The sequence below is a fragment of the Oncorhynchus nerka genome, unplaced genomic scaffold (genome assembly GCF_034236695.1).
Source record: "Oncorhynchus nerka isolate Pitt River unplaced genomic scaffold, Oner_Uvic_2.0 unplaced_scaffold_3413, whole genome shotgun sequence".
Taxonomy (NCBI): domain Eukaryota; kingdom Metazoa; phylum Chordata; class Actinopteri; order Salmoniformes; family Salmonidae; genus Oncorhynchus; species Oncorhynchus nerka.
In genome coordinates this window covers 1-17500 of record NW_027037882.1, presented here as the reverse complement: position 1 = coordinate 17500, position 17500 = coordinate 1, and the positions used below count along the sequence as shown (strand labels likewise).

Genomic DNA, 17500 nt, shown 5'->3' with positions numbered 1-17500 from the left:
GTGTACCTGTGTATTAGGTGTGTGTACCTGTGTATTAGGTGTGTAGGTGTGTGTACCTGTGTATTAGGTGTGAGGTGTGTATTAGGGGTGAGGTGTGTATTAGGTGTGAGGTGTGTGTACCTGTGTATTAATTGTGTGTACCTGTGTATTAGGTTTGTGTACCTGTGTATTAGGTGTATACCTGTGTATTAGGTGTGTATGTGTGTGCACCTGTGTATTAGGTGTGTGTACCTGTGTATTAGGTGTGTGTACCTGTGTATTAGGTGTGTAGGTGTGTGTACCTGTGTATTAGGTGTGTAGGTGTGTGTACCTGTGTATTAGGTGTGTGTACCTGTGTATTAGGTGTGTGTACCTGTGTATTAGGTGTGTAGGTGTGTGTACCTGTGTATTAGGTGTGTGTACTTGTGTATTAGGTGTGTACCTGTGTATTAGGTGTGTGCACCTGTGTATTAGGTGTGTGTACCTGTGTATTAGGTGTGTAGGTGTGTGTACCTGTGTATTAGGTGTGTAGGTGTGTGTACCTGTGTATTAGGTGTGTGTACCTGTGTATTAGGTGTGTACCTGTGTATTAGGTGTGTGTACCTGTGTATTAGGTGTGTAGGTGTGTGTACCTGTGTATTAGGTGTGTAGGTGTGTGTACCTGTGTATTAGGTGTGTGTACCTGTGTATTAGGTGTGTGTACCTGTGTATTAGGTGTGTAGGTGTGTGTACCTGTGTATTAGGTGTGAGGTGTGTATTAGGGGTGAGGTGTGTATTAGGTGTGAGGTGTGTGTACCTGTGTATTAATTGTGTGTACCTGTGTATTAGGTTTGTGTACCTGTGTATTAGGTGTATACCTGTGTATTAGGTGTGTATGTGTGTGCACCTGTGTATTAGGTGTGTGTACCTGTGTATTAGGTGTGTGTACCTGTGTATTAGGTGTGTAGGTGTGTGTACCTGTGTATTAGGTGTGTAGGTGTGTGTACCTGTGTATTAGGTGTGTGTACCTGTGTATTAGGTGTGTGTACCTGTGTATTAGGTGTGTAGGTGTGTGTACCTGTGTATTAGGTGTGTGTACTTGTGTATTAGGTGTGTACCTGTGTATTAGGTGTGTGTACCTGTGTATTAGGTGTGTAGGTGTGTGTACCTGTGTATTAGGTGTGTACCTGTGTATTAGGTGTGTGTACCTGTGTATTAGGTGTGTACCTGTGTATTAGGTGTGCACCTGTGTATTAGATGTGTACCTGTGTATTAGGTGTGTAGGTGTGTGTACCTGTGTGTATTGGAAGGTGTGTGCTTTCACTTGTGTAGTGGTGTGTACCTGTTAGAGTGTGTGCACCTGTGTAGTGGAGTGTGTGTACCTGTGTATTAGGTGTGTAGGTGTGTGCCTGTGTATTAGGTGTGTAGGTGTGTGTACCTGTGTGGAGGTGTGTGTACCTGTGTATTAGGTGTGTACCTGTGTATTAGGTGTGTGTACCTGTGTATTGGGTGTGTAGGTGTGTGTGCCTGTGTGGGTGTGTGGGTGTGTGCCTGTGTATTGGGTGTGTGTACCTGTGTATTGGGTGTGTGTACCTGTGTATTAGGTGTGTGTAGGTGTGTACCTGTGTATTAGTGTGAGGTGTGTATTAGGGGTGAGGTGTGTATTAGGTGTGAGGTGTGTACCTGTGTATTAATCAGGCACCTCTGTATTAGGTTTGTGTACCTGTGCATTAGGTATAAATCTGTGTATTAGGTGTGTATGTGTGTGCACCTGTGTATTAGGTGTGTGTACCTGTGTATTAGGTGTGTGTACCTGTGTATTAGGTGTGTAGGTGTGTACCTGTGTATTAGGTGTAGGTGTGTGTACCTGTGTATTAGGTGTGTGCATTAGGTTACTGTGCATTAGGTGTGTAGGTTTACCCGTGCATTAGGTGTGTGTGACTCTGTGCATTAGGTGTGTACCAGGCAGTGTGTGTGTACCTGTGTATTAGGTGTGTAGGTGTGTTTGTGTATTAGGTGTGTACCTGTGTATTAGGTGTGTGTACCTGTGGCATTAGGTGTAAGGTGTATTGTACCTGTGTATTAGGGTGTGTACCTGTGTATTAGGTGTGTAGGTGTACATTAGGTGTGGACCTGTGTATTAGGTGGTGTGTGCACCTGTGTATTAGGTGTGTACCTGTGATTAGGTGTGTAGGTGTGCACCTGTGTATTAGGTGTGTGTACCTGTGGTATTAGGTGTATACCTGTGTATTAGGTGTGAGGTGTGTATTAGGTGTGAAAGTGTATGCCTGTGTATTAATCCAGAGGTGGCTCAGGCAATCTGTGGTGCACTGGCATTAGGTGTGTAGGTGTGTGCCTGGGCATTAGGTGTGTGTACCTGTATTAGGTGTGTAGGTGTGTGTACCTGTGTGTTAGGTGTGTAGGTGTGTTAAATCTGTGTATTAGGTGTGTGTACCTGTGTATTAGGTGTGTACCTGTGTATTAGGTGTGTGTACTGTGTATTAGGTGTGTAGGTGTGTAATCTGTGTGTTAGGTGTGTGGGTGTGGCACCTGTGTATTAGGTGTGTGCACCTGTGCATTAGGTGTGTGCACCTGTGTGTGGGGTGTGAGGTGTGTGTACCTGTGCACAGGTGTGAGGTGTGTATTAGGGTGAGGTGCGTATTAGGTGTGGAGGTGTGTGCAATCTGTGTTAGTGTGTGTACTGTGTATTAGGGTTTGTGCCTGTGTATTAGGTGTATACCTGTGTATTAGGTGTGTATGTGTGTGCACCTGTGTAGGTGTGTGTGCCTGTGTAATAGGTGTGTGCACCTATATAGTATTAGGTGTGTAGGTGTGTGTACCTGTGTATTAGGTGTGTGGTGTGTGTACCTGTGTATTAGGTGTGTGTGCAGTGTATTAGGTGTGTGTACCTGTGTATTAGGTGTGTAGGTGTACCTGTGTATTAGGTGTGTGTACTTGTGTATTAGGTGTGTACCTATGCATTAGGTGTGTGCACCTGTGTATTAGGTGTGTAGGTGTATTGTGCCTGTGTGTTAGGTGTGCACCTGTGCATTAGGTGTGTGTACCTGTGTATTGGGTGTGTGCCACTTTATTAGGTGTGCACCTGTGTATTAGATGTGTACCTGTGTATTAGGTGTGTAGGTGTGTATTAGGTGTGTACCTGTGTATTAGGTGTGTGTACCTGTGTATTAGGTGTATACCTGTGTATTAGGTGTGTAGGTGTGTGCACCTGTGTATTAGGTGTGTGTACCTGTGTATTAGGTGTATACCTGTGTATTAGGTGTGTAGGTGTGTGCACCTGTGTGCATTAGGTGTGTAGGTGTGTCTGTGCATTAGGGTGTGTGTACTTCAGGTATTAGGTGTGGCACCCAGGCATTAGGTGTAACTGTGCATTAGGTGTAGGTGTGTGCACCAGGCATTAGGTGTGTGAGGTGTGTGCACCCGTGCATTAGGTGCGGTGCACCTGTGCATTAGGTGTGTGCACCTGCACAGGTGTAGGTGTGTGTACCTGTGTATTAGGTGTGTAGGTGTGTGTGTCTGTGTATTAGGTGTGTGTAATTTGTGTATTAGGGTGTGGTAAATCTGCATTAGGTGTGGCACCTGCATTAGGTGTGTATCTGTGTATTAGGTGTGCACCTGTGTATTAGATGTGTACCTGTGTATTAGGTGTGTAGGTGTGTATTATGTGTGTACCTGTGTATTAGGTGTGTGTACCTGTGTATTAGGTGTGTACCTGTGTATTAGGTGTGTAGGCGTGTGTACCTGTGTATTAGGTGTGTACCCGTGTATTAGGTGCGTACCTGTGTATTAGGTGTGTAGGTGTGTGTACCTGTGTATTAGGTGTGTAGGTGTGTGTACCTGTGTATTAGGTGTGTAGGTGTGTGTACCTGTGTATTAGGTGTGTAGGTGTGTACCTGTGTATTAGGTGTGTAGGTGTGTGTACCTTTGTATTAGGTGTGTAGGTGTGTGTACCTGTGTATTAAAAATTGGGCGTGCAAAATTATTCAGCCCCTTTACTTTCAGTCCAGCAAACTCTCTCCAGAAGTTCAGTGAGGATCTCTGAATGATCCAATGTTGACCTAAATGACTAATGATGATAAATACAATCCACCTGTGTGTAATCAAGTCTCCGTATAAATGCACCTGCACTGTGATAGTCTCAGAGGTCCGTTAAAAGCGCAGAGAGCATCATGAAGAACAAGGAACACACCAGGCAGGTCCGAGATACTGTTGTGAAGAAGTTTAAAGCCGGATTTGGATGCAAAAAGATTTCCCAAGCTTTAAACATCCCAAGGAGCACTGTGCAAGCGATAATATTGAAATGGAAGGAGTATCAGACCACTGCAAATCTACCAAGACCTGGCCGTCCTTCTAAACTTTCAGGTCATACAAGGAGAAGACTGATCAGAGATGCAGCCAAGAGGCCCATGATCACTCTGGATGAACTGCAGAGATCTACAGCTGAGGTGGGAGACTCTGTCCATAGGACAACAATCAGTCGTATATTGCACAAATCTGGCCTTTATGGAAGAGTGGCAAGAAGAAAGCCATTTCTTAAAGATATCCATAAAAAGTGTCGTTTAAAGTTTGCCACAAGCCACCTGGGACACAAACCAAACATGTGGAAGAAGGTGCTCTGGTCAGATGAAACCAAAATTGAACTTTTTGGCAACAATGCAAAACGTTATGTTTGGCGTAAAAGCAACACAGCTCATCACTCTGAACACACCATCCCCACTGTCAAACATGGTGGTGGCAGCATCATGGTTTGGGCCTGCTTTTCTTCAGCAGGGACAGGGAAGATGGTTAAAATTGATGGGAAGATGGATGGAGCCAAATACAGGACCATTCTGGAAGAAAACCTGATGGAGTCTGCAAAAGACCTGAGACTGGGACGGAGATTTGTCTTCCAACAAGACAATGATCCAAAACATAAAGCAAAATCTACAATGGAATGGTTCAAAAATAAACATATCCAGGTGTTAGAATGGCCAAGTCAAAGTCCAGACCTGAATCCAATCAAGAATCTGTGGAAAGAACTGAAAACTGCTGTTCACAAATGCTCTCCATCCAACCTCACTGAGCTCGAGCTGTTTTGCAAGGAGGAATGGGAAAAAAATTCAGTCTCTCGATGTGCAAAACTGATAGAGACATACCCCAAGCGACTTACAGCTGTAATCGCAGCAAAAGGTGGCGCTACAAAGTATTAACTTAAGGGGGCTGAATAATTTTGCACACCCAATTTTTCAGTTTTTGATTTGTTAAAAAAGTTTGAAATATCCAATAAATGTCGTTCCACTTCATGATTGTGTCCCACTTGTTGATTCTTCACAAAAAAATACAGTTTTATATCTTTATGTTTGAAGCCTGAAATGTGGCAAAAGGTCGCAAAGTTCAAGGGGGCCGAATACTTTCGCAAGGCACTGTATGTATTAGGTGTGTAGGTGTGTGTACCTGTGTATTAGGTGTGTAGGTGTGTGTACCTGTGTATTAGGTGTGTAGGTGTGTGTACCTGTGTATTAGGTGTGTAGGTGTGTGTACCTGTGTATTAGGTGTGTAGGTGTGTGTACCTGTGTATTAGGTGTGTAGGTGTGTACCTGTGTATTAGGTGTGTAGGTGTGTATTAGGTGTGTACCTGTGTATTAGGTGTGTAGGTGTGTATTAGGTGTGTACCTGTGTATTAGGTGTGTAGGTGTGTGTACCTGTGTATTAGGTGTGTAGGTGTGTATTAGGTGTGTACCTGTGTATTAGGTGTGTAGGTGTGTAGGTGTGTGTACCTGTGTATTAGGCGTGTAGGTGTGTGTACCTGTGTATTAGGTCTGTAGGTGTGTGTACCTGTGTATTAGGTGTGTAGGTGTGTAGGTGTGTACCTGTGTATTAGGTGTGTAGGTGTGTGTACCTGTGTATTAGGTGTGTAGGTGTGTGTACCTGTGTATTAGGTGTGTAGGTGTGTGTACCTGTGTATTAGGTGTGTAGGTGTGTGTACCTGTGTATTAGGTGTGTACCTGTGTATTAGGTGTGTACCTGTGTATTAGGTGTGTACCTGTGTATTAGGTGTGTACCTGTGTGTACTGTGTATTAGGTGTGTGTACCTGTGTATTAGGTGTGTACCTGTGTATTAGGTGTGTAGGTGTGTGTACCTGTGTATTAGGTGTGTGTACCTGTGTATTAGGTGTGTACCTGTGTATTAGGTGTGTGTACCTGTGTATTAGGTGTGTACCGGTGTATTAGGTGTGTGTACCTGTGTATTAGGTGTGTACCTGTGTATTAGGTGTGTGTACCTGTGTATTAGGTGTGTACCTGTGTATTAGGTGTGTACCTGTGTATTAGGTGTGTACCTGTGTATTAGGTGTGTAGGTGTGTGTACCTGTGTATTAGGTATGTGTACCTGTGTATTAGGTGTGTACCTGTGTATTAGGTGTGTAGGTGTGTGTACCTGTGTATTAGGTGTGTGTACCTGTGTATTAAGTGTGTACCTGTGTATTAGGTGTGTGTACCTGTGTATTAGGTGTGTACCTGTGTATTAGGTGTGTGTACCTGTGTATTAGGTGTGTACCTGTGTATTAGGTGTGTACCTGTGTATTAGGTGTGTAGGTGTGTGTACCTGTGCTGCAGCTCCTGTACTTGTGGTTGTGTCCGTGCAGCAGGAGGCTGAACACCAACATGAGGATCATGATCAGACCAATCAGAGACAGGACCAACAGGAACCACCACTCCTCATAGAAGGGACGGTCCCACAGCGCTACGGACAAGACAGATCACTGTTAGGAAGGCCTTTATAACCAGTCTGGAGACATATCACTGTTATGGAGGCCTTTATAACCAGTCTGGAGACAGTCTGGAGACATATCACTGTTAGGAAGGCCTTTATAACCAGTCTGGAGACAGGATGGAGACATATCACTGTTATGAAGGCCTTTATAACCAGTCTGGAACATATCACTGTTATGGAGGCCTTTATAACCAGTCTGGAGACAGTCTGGAGACATATCACTGTTAGGAAGGCCTTTATAACCAGTCTGGAGACAGGATGGAGACATATCACTGTTATGAAGGCCTTTATAACCAGTCTGGAGACATATCACTGTTATGAAGGCCTTTATAACCAGTCTGGAGACATATCACTGTTATGAAGGCCTTTATAACCAGTCTGGTGACAGGATGGGAGACATTTCACTGTTATGAAGGCCTTTATAACCAGTCTGGAGACATATCACTGTTATGAAGGCCTTTATAACCAGTCTGGAGACATATCACTGTTATGAAGGCCTTTATAACCAGTCTGGAGACAGGATGGGAGACATATCACTGTTATGAAGGCTTTTATAACCAGTCTGGAGACAGGATGGAGACATATCACTGTTATGAAGGCCTTTATAACCAGTCTGGTGACAGGATGCTGTTGATACTGTTACAGCTGGAGCTGCTTCAGTCTGACACTAGATGGCAGCACAGCCTTAACACAGAGACTGTGTGTGTGTGTGTGTGTGTGTGTGTGTGTGTGTGTGTGTGTGTGTGTGTGTGTGTGTGTGTCTGTGTGTGTGTGTGTGTGTGTGTGTGTATGTGTGTGTGTGTTACTGTGTGTGTGTGTGTGTGTGTGTGTGTGTGTGTGTGTGTGTGTGTGTCTGTGTGTCTGTGTGTGTGTGTGTGTGTGTGTATGTGTGTGTGTGTGTGTGTGCTGCTACCAGCGAGCGCGGTGGACGGCGTGCTAGGTTCTCCATAACCGTAGCGATTGACAGCGATGACACGGAACTCATATCCGACCCCTGACCTCAGACGGTCCATCTCCACGGTTACTGACCTACTGCTGGGGGGGAGGAGCCTGACAAACGAGTCCCACATCCCTTCATCTGAAGAGCGAGCGAGAGACGGGGAAGAGAGAGAGGGGGGAAGAGAGAGAAGGAGGGTAGTGAGAGAATGTAAAAGGAAGTGTAAATATCATTAGTGAAAGAAGGATAGGAAAAATAGGAGAGGAAAGAGAGAAGGAGAGGGAAGAGAGAAGGAGAGGAAAGAAAGAAGGAGAGGAAAGAGAGAAGGAGATGAAAGAGAGAAGGAGAGGAAAGAGAGAAGGAGAGGAAAGAGAGAAGGAGAGGAAGCTAGAAGGAGAGGAAGATAGAAGGAGGGAAGATAGAAGGAGGGAAGATAGAAGGAGAGGGAAGAGAGAAGGAGAGGAAGATAGGAGGGAAGATAGAAGGAGGAAGATAGAAGGAGAGGAAGATAGAAGGAGAGGGAAGATAGAAGGAGAGGGAAGATAGAAGGAGGGAAGATAGATGGGAAAATAGAATATGGGGAAGATAGAAGGAGAGGGAAGATAGAAGGAGAGGGAAGATAGAATGAGAAGATAGAAGGAGGGAAGATAGAAGGAGAGGAAAGAGAGGGAAAATAGAAGGAGAGGAAAAGAGAGAAGGAGATAGAAGACAGAAGGAGTGGTAAATAGAACAAGGGGGAAGATAGAAGGAGAGGAAGATAGAAGGAGAGGGAAGATGGAGGGAAGATAGAACAAGAGGAAGATAGGTGTAAAGAAGGAGAGGGAAGATAGAAGGAGAGGAAGAGAGAAGGAGGGAAGATAGAAGGAGGGAAGATAGAAGGAGAGGGAAGATAGAAGGAGGAAAAATAGAACAAGGGGGAAAATGAAGGAGGGGGAAGATAGAAGGAGAGGGAAGATAGAAGGAGAGGAAGATAGAAGGAGGAAGATAGAAGGAGAGGAAGATAGAAGGAGAGGGAAGATAGAAGGAGAGGGAAGAGGAGAAGGAGGGAAGAAGGAAGGAGGGAAGATAGAAGGAGAGGGAAGATAGAAGGAGAGGAAGAGAGGGAAAATAGAAGGAGAGGGGAAGAGAAGGAGAGGAAGATAGAAGGAGGGAAGAGAGAAGGAGAGAAGATAGAAGGAAGGAAGATAGAAGGAGGGAAGATAGAAGGAGAGGGAAGATAGAAGGAGAGGAGGATAGAAGGAAAGGGAAGATAGAAGGAGGGAAGATAGAAGGAGAGGAAGATAGAAGGAGAGGGAAGAGAGGGAAAATAGAAGGAGAGGGAAGAGAGAAGGAGAGGAAGATAGAAGGAGAGAAGAGAGAAGGGAGAGAAGATAGAAAGGAGAGAGATAGAAGGAGGGAAGATAGAAGGAGGGAAGATAGAAGGAGAGGGAAGATAGAAGGAGAGGGAAGAGAGAAGGAGAGGGAAGATAGAAGGATAAGATAGAAGGAGAGGGAAGAGAGAAGGACTAGAAGAGTGAAGATAGAAGGAGAGGGAAGAGAGGAAGATAGAACAGGGCTCCGGGCAGCCGGGAAAGCGGAAATGGAGGAAAATCTCCGCCCTCCCGGACCTGGCATCCTTTCACTCCCTCTCCTCTACATTTTCCTCCTCTGTCTCTGCTGCTAAAGCCACTTCTACCACTCTAAATTCCAAGCATCTGCCTCTAACCCTAGGAAGCTCTTTGCCACCTTCTCCCCAAATCCTCCCTCCCTCCCTCCCTCTCTCAAGGTAGATGACTTCACAACCATTTTGAAAAGAAGGTCGACGACATCCGATCCTCGTTGTTAAGTCAAACGACACCGCTGGTTCTGCTCACACTGCCCTACCCTGTGCTCTGACCTCTTTCTCCCTCTCTCTCCAGATGACATCTCGCGTCTTGTGACGGCCGGCCGCCCAACAACCTGCCCGCTGACCCTATCCCCTCCTCTCTTCTCCAGACCATCTCCGGCACCTTCTCCCTTACCTCACCTCGCTCATCAACTCATCCCTGACCGCTGGCTACGTCCTCCCGCTCAAGAGAGCGAGAGTTGCACCCCTTCTGAAAAAACCTACACTCGATCCCTCCGATGTCAACAACTACAGACCAGTATCCCTTCTTTCTTCTCTCCAAACTTTTGAACGTGCTTCGCCCTTGGCCAGCTCTCTCCCGCTATCTCTCTCAGAATGACCTTCTTTGATCCAAATCAGTCAGGTTTCAAGACTAGTCATTCAACTTGAGACTGCTCTTCTCTGTATCACGGAGGCGCTCCCGCACTGCTAAAGCTAACTCTCTCTCCCTCTGCTCTCATCCTTCTAGACCTATCGGCTGCCTTCGATACTGTGAACCATCAGGATCCTCCTCTCCACCCCCTCTCCGAGTTGGGCATCTCCGGCGCGGCCCAGCTGGATTGCCCTACCTGACAGGTCGCTCCTACAGGTGGCGTGGCGAGAATCCTCCTCACCACGTGCTCTCACCACTGGTGTCCCCCAGGGCTCTGTTCTAGGCCCTCTCCTATTCTCGCTATACACCAAGTCACTTGGCTCTGTCATAACCTCACATGGTCTCTCCTATCATTGCTATGCAGACGACACAATTAATCTTCCTTTCCCTTCTGACCCAGGTGGCGAATCGCATCTCTGCATGTCTGGCAGACATATCAGTGTGGATGACGGATCATCACCCAAGCTGAACCTCGGCAAGACGGAGCTGCTCTTCCTCCCGGGGGAAGGACTGCCCGTTCCATGATCTCGCCATCACGGTTGATGCAACCCATTGTGTCCTCGTCCCAGAGCGCAAGAACCTGGCGTGATCCTGGACAACACCCTGTCGTTCTCAAATAACATCAAGGCGGTGGCCCGTTCCTGTAGGTTCATGCTCTACAACATCCGCAGAGAGTATGACCCTGCCTCACACAGGAAGCGGCGCAGGTCCTAATCCAGGCACTTGTCATCTCCGCCTGGATTACTGCAACTCGCTGTGGCTGGGCTCCCTGCCTGTGCCATTAAACCCCTACAACTCATCCAGAACGCCGCAGCCCTGTCTGGGTTCAACCTCCCAAGTTCTCTCACGCCACCCCGCTCCTCCGCTCTCTCCACTGGCTTCCAGCTGAAGCTCGCATCCGCTACAAGACCATGGTGCTTGCCTCACGGAGTCAGTGAGGGAACGGCACCAGTACCTCCAGGCTCTGATCAGGCCCTACACCCAAACAAGGGCACTGCGTTCATCCACCTCTGGCCTGCTCGCCTCCCTACCACTGAGGAAGTACAGTTCCCGCTCAGCCCAGTCAAAACTGTTCGCTGCTCTGGCCCCCCAATGGTGGAACAAACTCCTCACGACGCCAGGACAGCGGAGTCAATCACCACCTTCCGGAGACACCTGAAACCCCACCTCTTAAGGAATACCTAGGATAGGATAGTAATCCTTCTCCCCCTCCCCCTTAAAAGACCTGGATGCACTATTGTAAAGTGGCTGTTCCACTGGATGTCATAAGGTGAAAGCACCACTTGTAAGTCGCTCTGGATAAGAGCGTCTGCAAATGACTTAAATGTAAATGTAAATGTAGAAGGAGAGGAAGAGAGATGAGAGAAGATAGAAGGAGAGGAAGAGAGAAGGAGAGAGGGATAGAAGGAGAGGGAAGATAGAAGGAGGGAAGATAGAAGGAGAGGAAAAGATAGAAGGAGGAAGATAGAAGGAGTGAAGAGAGAAGGGGAGGAAGATAGGAGGAAGATAGAAGAGGAAGATAGAAGGAGAGGAAGACAGAAGGAAAGGAAGATAGAAATGAGAGGAAGATCGATGAGGGAAGATAGAAATAGGGAAGATCGGGAGAGGAAGAGGGAAAATCTGAAGGAGAGGGAAGAGAGAATGAGAGGAAGATAGAATATGGAAAAGAGAGAAGGAGAGAAGATCGAAGGAGGAAGATCGAAATAGGAAAGATCGAAATAGAGGAAACATCGAAGGAGGGAAGATCGAAGAGGAGAGGAAAATATATAAGGAGGAAGATCGGAAGGAGGGAAGATCGAAAAAGATAGGGAAGATAGAAGGAAGGGAAGATAGAAGGAAAGGGAAGATAGAAGGAGGGAAGATAGAAGGAGAGGGAAGATAGAAGGAGAGGGAAGATAGAAGGAGGGAAGATAGAAGGAGAGGAAGATCGAAGGAGGGAAAGATAGAAGGAGAGAAGATAAGAGGAAGATAGAAGGAGGGAAGATAGAAGGAGAGGGAAGAGATAAGGAGAGGGAAGAGAGGGAAGATATAAGGAGAGGAAGAGAGGGAAGATAGAAGGAGAGGAAGAGGAGAAGGAGAGGAAGATAGAAGGAGGGAAGAGAGAAGGAAGATAGAAGGAGAGGAAGATCGAGGAAGATAGAATGAGGGGAAGATAGAATGAGGGAAGATAGAAGGAGGAAGGTCGAAGATAGAAGGAGGGAAGATAGAAGGGAGGAAGATAGAAGGAGAGGGAAGATAGAAGGAGAGGGAAGATAGAAGGAAGGGAAGAGAGAAGGAGGGGGAAGATAGAAGGAGAGGGAAGATAGAAGGAGAGGGAAGATAGAAGGAGGAAGATAGAAGGAGGGAAGATAGAATGAGAGGGAAGATAGAAGGAGAGGGAAGAGAGAAGGAGGAAGATAGAATGAGAGGGAAGATAGAATGAAGGAAGATAGATGAGGGAGGAAGATAGAAGGAGAGGGAAGATAGAAGGAGAGGGAAGAGAGAAGAGAGGAAGATAGAAGGAGGGAAAATAGAAGGAGAGGGAAGAGAGAAGGAGGAAGATAGAAGGAGGAGGGAAGATAGAAGGAGAGGAAGATAGAAGGAGAGGGAAGAGAGGGAAGATAGAAGGAGAGGGAAGAGAGAAGGAGAGGAAGATAGAAGGAGAGGGAAGAGAGAAGGAGAGAAGATAGAAGGAGAGGGAAGATAGAAGGAGGGAAAATAGAAGGAGAGGGAAGATAGAAGGAGAGGGAAGACAGAAGGAGAGGAAGATAGAAGGAGAGGGAAGATAGAAGGAGAGGGAAGATAGAAGGAGAGGGAAGATAGAATGAGGGAAGATAGAAGGAGAGGGAAGATAGAAGGAGAGGAAGATGGAAGATAGAAGGAGGGAAGATAGAAGGAGAGGAAGATAAAAGGAGAGGAAGATAGAAGGAGAGGGAAGATAGAAGGAGAGGGAAGAGAGAAGGAGGGGGAAGATAGAAGGAGAGGGAAGATAGAAGGAGAGGGAAGAGAGAAGGAGAGGGAAGATAGAAGGAGAGGGAAGATAGAAGGAGAGGGTAGATAGAAGGAGGGAAAATAGAACATGGGGGAAGATAGAAGGAGAGGGAAGATAGAAGGAGAGGGAAGAGAGAAGGAGAGGGAAGATAGAAGGAGAGGGAAAATAGAAGGAGAGGGAAGAGAGAAGGAGGGAAGATAGAAGGAGAGGGAAGATAGAAGGAGAGGGAAGATAGAAGGAGAGGGAAGAGAGGGAAGATAGAAGGAGAGGGAAGAGAGAAGGAGAGGAAGATAGAAGGAGAGGGAAGAGAGAAGGAGAGAAGATAGAAGGAGATGGAAGATAGAAGGAGGGAAAATAGAAGGAGAGGGAAGATAGAAGGAGAGGGAAGACAGAAGGAGAGGAAGATAGAAGGAGAGGGAAGATAGAAGGAGAGGGAAGATAGAAGGAGAGGGAAGATAGAATGAGGGAAGATAGAAGGAGAGGGAAGATAGAAGGAGAGGAAGATGGAAGATAGAAGGAGGGAAGATAGAAGGAGAGGAAGATAGAAGGAGAGGAAGATAGAAGGAGAGGGAAGATAGAAGGAGAGGGAAGAGAGAAGGAGGGGGAAGATAGAAGGAGAGGGAAGATAGAAGGAGAGGGAAGAGAGAAGGAGAGGGAAGATAGAAGGAGAGGGAAGATAGAAGGAGAGGGTAGATAGAAGGAGGGAAAATAGAACATGGGGGAAGATAGAAGGAGAGGGAAGATAGAAGGAGAGGGAAGATAGAAGGAGAGGGAAGAGAGAAGGAGGGAAGATAGAAGGAGAGGGAAGATAGAAGGAGAGGGAAGATAGAAGGAGAGGGAAGAGAGAAGGAGAGGGAAGATAGAAGGAGGGAAGATAGAAGGAGAGGGAAGAGAGAGGGAGAGGGAAGAGAGGGAAGATAGAAGGAGAGGGAAGAGAGGGAAGATAGAAGGAGAGGGAAGAGAGAAGGAGAGGAAGATAGAAGGAGAGGGAAGAGAGAAGGAGAGAAAATAGAAGGAGAGGGAAGATAGAAGGAGAGGGAAGATAGAAGGAGAGGGAAGATAGAAGGAGAGAAGATAGAAGGAGAGGGAAGATAGAAGGAGAGGGAAGAAAGAAGGAAGGATGATAGGAGGAGGAGGGAAGATAGAAGGAGAGGGAAGATAGAAGGAGAGGGAAGATAGAAGGAGAGGGAAAATAGAAGGAGAGGGTAGATAGAAGGAGGGAAGATAGAAGGAGAGGGAAGATAGGAGAGGGAAGAGAGGGAAAATGGAAGGAGAGGGAAGAGAGAAGGAGAGGAAGATAGAAGGAGAGGGAAGAGAGAAGGAGAGAAGATAGAAGGAGGGAAGATAGAAGGAGAGGGAAGATAGAAGGAGAGGGAAGATAGAAGGAGAGGGAAGAGAGGGAAGATAGAAGGAGAGGGAAGAGAGAAGGAGAGGAAGATAGAAGGAGAGGGAAGATAGAAGGAGGGAAGATAGAAGGAGAGGGAAGATAGGAGAGGGAAGAGAGGGAAAATGGAAGGAGAGGGAAGAGAGAAGGAGAGGAAGATAGAAGGAGAGGGAAGAGAGAAGGAGAGAAGATAGAAGGAGGGAAGATAGAAGGAGAGGGAAGATAGAAGGAGAGGGAAGATAGAAGGATAGGGAAGATAGAAGGAGAGGGAAGATAGAAGGAGAGGGAAGATAGAAGGAGAGGGAAGATAGAAGGAGAGGGAAGATAGAAGGAGAGGGAAGATAGAAGGAGGGAAGATAGAAGGAGAGGGAAGATAGAAGGAGAGGGAAGAGAGAAGGAGAGGGAAGATAGAAGGAGGGAAGATAGAAGGAGAGGGAAGAGAGAAGGAGAGGGAAGAGAGGGAAGATAGAAGGAGAGGGAAGAGAGGGAAGATAGAAGGAGAGGGAAGAGAGAAGGAGAGGAAGATAGAAGGAGAGGGAAGAGAGAAGGAGAGAAGATAGAAGGAGAGGGAAGATAGAAGGAGGGAAGATAGAATGAGGGAAGATAGAAGGAGAGGGAAGATAGAAGGGGAGGAAGATGGAAGATAGAAGGAGGGAAGATAGAAGGAGAGGAAGATAGAAGGAGAGGGAAGATAGAAGGAGAGGGAAGATAGAAGGAGAGGGAAGAGAGAAGGAGAGGGAAGATAGAAGGAGGGAAGATAGAATGAGAGGGAAGATAGAAGGAGAGGGAAGAGAGAAGGAGGGAAGATAGAATGAGAGGGAAGATAGAATGAAGGAAGATAGGAGGAGGGAGGGAAGATAGAAGGAGAGGGAAGATAGAAGGAGAGGGAAGAGAGAAGGAGAGGGAAGATAGTAGGAGAGGGAAAATAGAAGGAGAGGGTAGATAGAAGGAGGGAAAATAGAACAAGGGGGAAGATAGAAGGAGAGGGAAGATAGAAGGAGAGGGAAGAGAGAAGGAGGGAAGATAGAAGGAGAGGGAAGATAGAAGGAGAGGGAAGAGAGGGAAGATAGAAGGAGAGGGAAGAGAGAAGGAGAGGAAGATAGAAGGAGAGGGAAGAGAGAAGGAGAGAAGATAGAAGGAGAGGGAAGATAGAAGGAGGGAAAATAGAAGGAGAGGGAAGATAGAAGGAGAGGGAAGATAGAAGGAGAGGAAGATAGAAGGAGAGGGAAGATAGAAGGAGAGGGAAGATAGAAGGAGAGGGAAGATAGAATGAGGGAAGATAGAAGGAGAGGGAAGATAGAAGGAGAGGAAGATGGAAGATAGAAGGAGGGAAGATAGAAGGAGAGGAAGATAGAAGGAGAGGAAGATAGAAGGAGAGGGAAGATAGAAGGAGAGGGAAGAGAGAAGGAGGGGGAAGATAGAAGGAGAGGGAAGATAGAAGGAGAGGGAAGAGAGAAGGAGAGGGAAGATAGAAGGAGAGGGTAGATAGAAGGAGGGAAAATAGAACATGGGGGAAGATAGAAGGAGAGGGAAGATAGAAGGAGAGGGAAGATAGAAGGAGAGGGAAGAGAGAAGGAGGGAAGATAGAAGGAGAGGGAAGATAGAAGGAGAGGCAAGAGAGAAGGAGGGAAGATAGAAGGAGGGAAGATAGAAGGAGAGGGAAGATAGAAGGAGAGGGAAGATAGAAGGAGAGGGAAGAGAGAAGGAGAGGGAAGATAGAAGGAGGGAAGATAGAAGGAGAGGGAAGAGAGAAGGAGAGGGAAGAGAGGGAAGATAGAAGGAGAGGGAAGAGAGGGAAGATAGAAGGAGAGGGAAGAGAGAAGGAGAGGAAGATAGAAGGAGAGGGAAGAGAGAAGGAGAGAAGATAGAATGAGAGGGAAGATAGAATGAAGGAAGATAGGAGGAGGGAGGGAAGATAGAAGGAGAGGGAAGATAGAAGGAGAGGGAAGAGAGAAGGAGAGGGAAGATAGTAGGAGAGGGAAAATAGAAGGAGAGGGTAGATAGAAGGAGGGAAAATAGAACAAGGGGGAAGATAGAAGGAGAGGGAAGATAGAAGGAGAGGGAAGAGAGAAGGAGGGAAGATAGAAGGAGAGGGAAGATAGAAGGAGAGGGAAGAGAGGGAAGATAGAAGGAGAGGGAAGAGAGAAGGAGAGGAAGATAGAAGGAGAGGGAAGAGAGAAGGAGAGAAGATAGAAGGAGAGGGAAGATAGAAGGAGGGAAAATAGAAGGAGAGGGAAGATAGAAGGAGAGGGAAGATAGAAGGAGAGGAAGATAGAAGGAGAGGGAAGATAGAAGGAGAGGGAAGATAGAAGGAGAGGGAAGATAGAATGAGGGAAGATAGAAGGAGAGGGAAGATAGAAGGAGAGGAAGATGGAAGATAGAAGGAGGGAAGATAGAAGGAGAGGAAGATAGAAGGAGAGGAAGATAGAAGGAGAGGGAAGATAGAAGGAGAGGGAAGAGAGAAGGAGGGGGAAGATAGAAGGAGAGGGAAGATAGAAGGAGAGGGAAGAGAGAAGGAGAGGGAAGATAGAAGGAGAGGGTAGATAGAAGGAGGGAAAATAGAACATGGGGGAAGATAGAAGGAGAGGGAAGATAGAAGGAGAGGGAAGATAGAAGGAGAGGGAAGAGAGAAGGAGGGAAGATAGAAGGAGAGGGAAGATAGAAGGAGAGGCAAGAGAGAAGGAGGGAAGATAGAAGGAGAGGAAGATAGAAGGAGAGGGAAGATAGAAGGAGAGGGAAGATAGAAGGAGAGGGAAGAGAGAAGGAGAGGGAAGATAGAAGGAGGGAAGATAGAAGGAGAGGGAAGAGAGAAGGAGAGGGAAGAGAGGGAAGATAGAAGGAGAGGGAAGAGAGGGAAGATAGAAGGAGAGGGAAGAGAGAAGGAGAGGAAGATAGAAGGAGAGGGAAGAGAGAGAAGGAGAGAAGATAGAAGGAGAGGGAAGATAGAAGGTGAGGGAAGATAGAAGGAGAGGGAAGATAGAAGGAGAGGAAGATAGAAGGAGAGGGAAGATAGAAGGAGAGGGAAGATAGAAGGAGAGAGGGAAGATAGAATGAGGGAAGATAGAAGGAGAGGGAAGATAGAAGGAGAGAAAGATGGAAGATAGAAGGAGGGAAGATAGAAGGAGAGGGAAGAGAGAAGGAGAGGAAGATAGAAGGAGAGGGAAGATAGAAGGAGAGGGAAGAGAGAAGGAGGGGGAAGATAGAAGGAGAGGGAAGATAGAAGGAGAGGGAAGAGAGAAGG

The 17500-nt window shown here is 46.7% G+C and overlaps 1 protein-coding gene across 1 annotated transcript in view; it reads right to left on the bottom strand.

Annotated features, from left to right (window-relative positions):
- Positions 1-7815, bottom strand: part of LOC135566768 (protein sidekick-1-like) — a gene marked incomplete at its 3' end in the record, with an annotated part of 12078 nt that extends 4263 nt beyond the window's left edge. Inside the window, exons 1-2 of the mRNA XM_065014386.1 lie at positions 7644-7815; positions 6563-6700 (exon numbers count right to left, since the gene is read on the bottom strand). Coding sequence (XP_064870458.1) covers positions 6563-6700; positions 7644-7800 — 295 coding nt within the window. The remainder of the gene's footprint in view (positions 1-6562; positions 6701-7643) is intronic.
- Positions 7816-17500: the final 9685 nt, after the last annotated feature.